The sequence below is a fragment of the Penaeus chinensis genome, chromosome 37 (assembly GCF_019202785.1).
Source record: "Penaeus chinensis breed Huanghai No. 1 chromosome 37, ASM1920278v2, whole genome shotgun sequence".
Classification (NCBI taxonomy): domain Eukaryota; kingdom Metazoa; phylum Arthropoda; class Malacostraca; order Decapoda; family Penaeidae; genus Penaeus; species Penaeus chinensis.
Genome location: NC_061855.1, coordinates 25,920,541 through 25,925,540, shown reverse-complemented (window position 1 = coordinate 25,925,540; position 5,000 = coordinate 25,920,541). Strand labels below are relative to the sequence as shown.

General features: G+C 32.3%; 1 protein-coding gene across 1 annotated transcript in view; it reads right to left on the bottom strand.

Moving 5' to 3' along the window:
- The window catches only part of LOC125045359, a 15,712-nt gene that overhangs the window by 1,530 nt on the left and 9,182 nt on the right, over nt 1–5,000 (bottom strand). The window contains exons 3-5 of the mRNA XM_047642565.1: nt 4,630–4,878; nt 2,413–2,601; nt 1–2,299 (exon numbers count right to left, since the gene is read on the bottom strand). The exon at nt 1–2,299 is cut by the window's left edge and continues 1,530 nt beyond it. Coding sequence (XP_047498521.1) covers nt 2,081–2,299; nt 2,413–2,601; nt 4,630–4,878 — 657 coding nt within the window. The 3' untranslated portion in view covers nt 1–2,080. The remainder of the gene's footprint in view (nt 2,300–2,412; nt 2,602–4,629; nt 4,879–5,000) is intronic.

Here is a 5,000-nt window from a genome sequence, read left to right as displayed (position 1 = left end):
ATTATCAGTATTATAGTTTCATTAGTATCACTAATATAATTATTATTAATAAGTCCCAAACATTATTACTTCTACAAATATTACATAGAGGCAATGGTAAAGATTACTACAATCAGTGCCTGTACCAATATCATCCTTACTATTATTACAAGAGTATCATTAACTTTACTGATGATGAAATACCTCTGTTTTGAGAAGGAATTCCATAAAGGATTACCTGAAGGTGACAAGAGATTCACTAATATCACACTAAATTATCATCATTACATCATATGGGACATTACAGACAACTGCTGTAAAGTATCAAGTTTTTAAATTATAAACATATGCACTACCAAGCCCTCTGTTGCAACTTGGCAATTATTTTACATCCCTTTGGCAGACATCTTGGTGAGTTGGGTCAGAACTTAAAGATTAGTATTACAAAGTGTTTTCATCAAAGATTTCAATCACTCAAATAATCTTTTCACATTAATCTCATATTGAATGCAGCTTCAACGATAACCAATTACATTATTCGGAAATACTGCCCATCCTTCCAAGCTTGTGGGAAAAAGTGCATTTGCTACTTCTGACAATCATATTTAGATGAAGAATGTAAATAATAATGTATGAGTTCCATCCCTATAAGATAGTGGTATATTATCTCATGGTAATTTGGAACTGTGTATCTTCAAACAGTCAATTTTTACGTGGGAAGAAAATGTATTCTAATTGGTAGCTTTTTTCTTTTCTTTTTTTGTCTCTGGTTAATTATTAACCAAAACTTATTCAATCTGTTTGCCTTTAATCTAAGTTAATTCGCCATAAATATTTTAAAAAGGCAAGTAACTTCAATATCAATGAGGTAACAAACAGATGTGCAGATTTTCTTTGAGACTGTCTGTATTTAAGACAGTTATGGGTAAAAATGTTCTGGTCCAACAAATAAAGTTTGATACAATCACCCAGCACCTCCACCCATCACAAACTTTCTTCTTTCTTATAACAAAAAAGTAAGCAGGTGTATTTTCAGATTTACTTAGCAAGTAATTTACATTTACTAAAAAGGTAACTAAAGCTTTGGAAGAACTCTTATATCATACAAAATTTTCTTCAGTTATAACAAGCAGTAATGTCAAATAACACTTGTGCTAAATTTACTAATACTACATCCACAGTATGTATGTATGTATGTATGTATGAATGAAGGTGTGTGTGTGTGTGTGTGTGTGTGTGTGTGTGTGTGTGTGTGTGTGTGTGTGTGTGTGTGTGTGTGTGTGTGTGTGTGTGTGTGTGTGTGTGTGTGTGTTTGTGTGTGTGTGTGTGTAAGAAAGTAAACAGGAAACTGGAATTTTCTTATTATCTGACAATTTTTTCACAAGGTTTTTTTTGTGTCACCAGCAGATCATATTTGTCTAATATTTGTTCTTTGATGGAAGTACCTTGATTAAATATACAAATATAATTATACTGATAAATTAATGCTGCTAAGGTCAGTACACATTTGTTTATCTTGCAGTCTTGGTGCATAAAAAGTTGCAAAATCACACAATTTGAGCACTTCCAGGTATTGGATATAACTCCTTATACAGCAGAACACATAAATATTGCCATGAAAGGGTGGAAACTATTTTCCTTTTCACATAGGAACTTATACATTCTGTATAAGTATATGATCTTTTAGTATGAACAGAGGACACAAAATTAATCAGTTCACAAATTTCTGTGTATTCCTTCAGAATGGACTGTGTTCACTTCTCCTTTTTACTCCACATTCAGTGACCTTTTCTATCCAATTAAGCTTCCTCAAACTCTGAATTATGTTGATTGTTCAATGAGAAAGGTTTAGGATTTTTTTCAAGGAAAAATGGTTGAGTATTCACTTCTTAAATTTTGATCTTATTCCCATATTAGAATATTCACACTGGCTTTTCTCCACTGACAATGCCCTTTGAGTGGTAAGGCTTGTTTTATATAAATTTCAAGCATAAGGACTTATACTGACTTTTCTTAGTCATACTCAACATATCTCCACAGCTCTAGAGAGACTTTATTATGTTAGAATGCTTGGACCATCCAAATCAACAAAGCCTCGGCGTCATTCTGTAACTTGATAGGGCACAGAAGTATGACGTTTCCACAACAAGAAACCTACAAAGATGCCCATACACGTACCAAGAATGGCCATGGAAAATCCTAGGCCAGCCATACTGCCAGCAGTGTAACCTGCCTTAAGATACCGCAAGGATCGATGTCGCATGTGTGGATGTAGAGCCTCTGTTGTTGTCTCCAGTGATCCTCGCTTAATAGTGACAAACTGGCAAAATAAGAAGAAAATATTAATATATCATCACTTCACAAAATGTAGCATTTTTTTCCACCTCAGGGACAGGGCAGAATTGGGCACAAAAAATATAAACTTCTACTTACAAGCTTTTTCTTGGGAGAAAGATCAAGCTTGACGGAGACATTGTGTTTATGAGTAATATCGTGAAGAAGCTTGTATGCATCAGCCATCATGAGCTGAGGTCGGGGTGTAAGAACAGGCCCAGTTACATCAGGTTTCTCTAGTAGTACAAACCACACATCCACCTCGCCTGTTGCTTGACGGCTACTAAGCTGTTGAAAGAGATAAGGAAGGCATATATATATACACACACAAAAGGGGACATTATATTTTCACTTGCCTAAAAATTAATAAATTAATAATATCCTAATTGCCAATAGCAATATATACATGTTTTTGACTGTTTATTACCAGTATCCACTATATAATAATTTTTCCTGATAATTATATCTATCTGGAAAACATTCACATACTGGGTTTAGAATGTGGATTAATCATTAATAAGAGAATACTAGACACTTATTATTAGACTAAGCTTTGTTCACTGTTTTAAAAAGTGAAACGAGAAATACAAATAATTTAGTGGACAGAACAGGGGAGACCTGGGCTTAGAGTTGTTATGAAATCAGCATCTGGAAATTTTAGTATCATCAAAAGTTTCTCCTTACACAAAAGGATATGGTTTGAAAACATCTCTGCTCTGGGATGCTGCTATAAAGAAAGAATAATCACCCCTTCATTTTTTTCTTATAACTTTTAGGCTAGTGTCACATTTTTGAAGTGGATTACTCTTGACAAAAAGTTTATTCATTACCACTCAGTGCAACTGCATTAGTTGCTGGTGCCCAAATTTGGGTATGGCTTTAAATGACTCCTTTCAACCCCTATTATATAAAAATCAGGACCTAAACATGTGTCAATTGTAGATGTGCTAGCAATAAAATCTAATAGGTTAATGAGATCTCTCTCAAAATGTTTATGTTAATTTTTTTATGTCCCTATGGAGTTTTCAAATATCATTTGACTTAAATATATATATATTTATATATATATATATATATATATATATATATATATATATATATATATACAAAAAAAATATATGAAGTATGACTATTCAGGTAAAACATGAAGGCACCCTTTAGCAGATCATTAATCAAATTTCTTAAATGCAATGTTACCCATTTCACATACCATATGTTGCAGTGAATGTGATGCATTTTTTTTCTATTCTTTTTCAAAATCTGACCCTGATTATTGGCATGTGTCCTTTAAAGTGATGCATGTTAGAAGCCTTGAGTCATGAGTTACTCTTGTTTAACATTGCAGGCTTTTGAATAAATATAAATGTTATACAATATTATGAGAATAATAGCATTGACAATAAAAAAAAAAAATAATAATAATAATTAGTAAATGATTGTGGTAGATCTTCAAACTACAAGCAGTGGTGAAGAGAACCACTTAACCATTTTATTAGTAATGGTCAACATACATATATACAAACATATATATACATATATACATACATATATATATATATATATATATATATATATATATATATATATATATATATATATATATATATATAAATATATATATATACATATATATACATATATATACATATATATACATATATATACATATATATATATACATATATATATATACATATATATATATATATATATATATATATATATGTGTGTGTGTGTGTGTGTGTAAGTTTTTTTAGCTCTACTAGCACTAAAGAGTAAAAGTGTCAAATTTATGGGCCACAAACCATATGTGGGATGGTCATAAACAGCCCATGGGGTGATTGTGAATTTATGATCTTCATGAAGGAAAACTGAAGTAAAATTGAACAATAAACAATAAACATACTCTACCTACAAGTATGAAGTACCTGACAGTTTTTAATAACTTAATCCCAGAAAGCCAGGTATATACCCTCATTGGATCTCAAGATGGTAGCTTTTGAAGGCTTTTTAATTTGACAACCGTGCTACAGAGGTTAAATGTATTTGAAATGATTGCAGATTTCATTAAAGCAGGAACCAAGTAACAAAGAAGTGCAACAATAATTTGAAATATAAAGGTCTAATCTGAGATGAGACGAGTTCAGCAAGGGCCCAGTGCAGGCTTAAAAATAATTCCCACAATTTTACATGTCCCAGCGCATTTCATGCTAAATTAGGATGTGTCCTAAATGTTGGTGTTTCTTATATGCTACAAACTGCAGTATCATTAAAAAATGAATAAATCACCAAATAACACCAGAAACTAACACTCACAAACAGGTCAGTGATGCGTAGCGGAGACACTCCTGCTATTCCAGCGACTGCTCTCCTAATAGAATTCTTTGCTGCTTCAAGATTATAGTGAACAAGTTCAGAGTAGGAAACCTCAAGACTGAGAATGAGGAAGATGCGATTGATGCGGTTAAGGCAGGGAGAAATATCAAAGTGACGCCATGAGGGATGCCCGTCGCTGTATTGATAGAAGAAAGTATGTACGACAGAGGCCCAGTGGCTTGGATTATCCTGATAAAGAAAACATTAGAGTAAGATTACATACTGATATTGTTTATATTTTAAAAAAATGGAAATGATAAGAGATGCAAAAAGAATAACAAAAAAGGAACATGGAGACTGCTAAGCTTAAC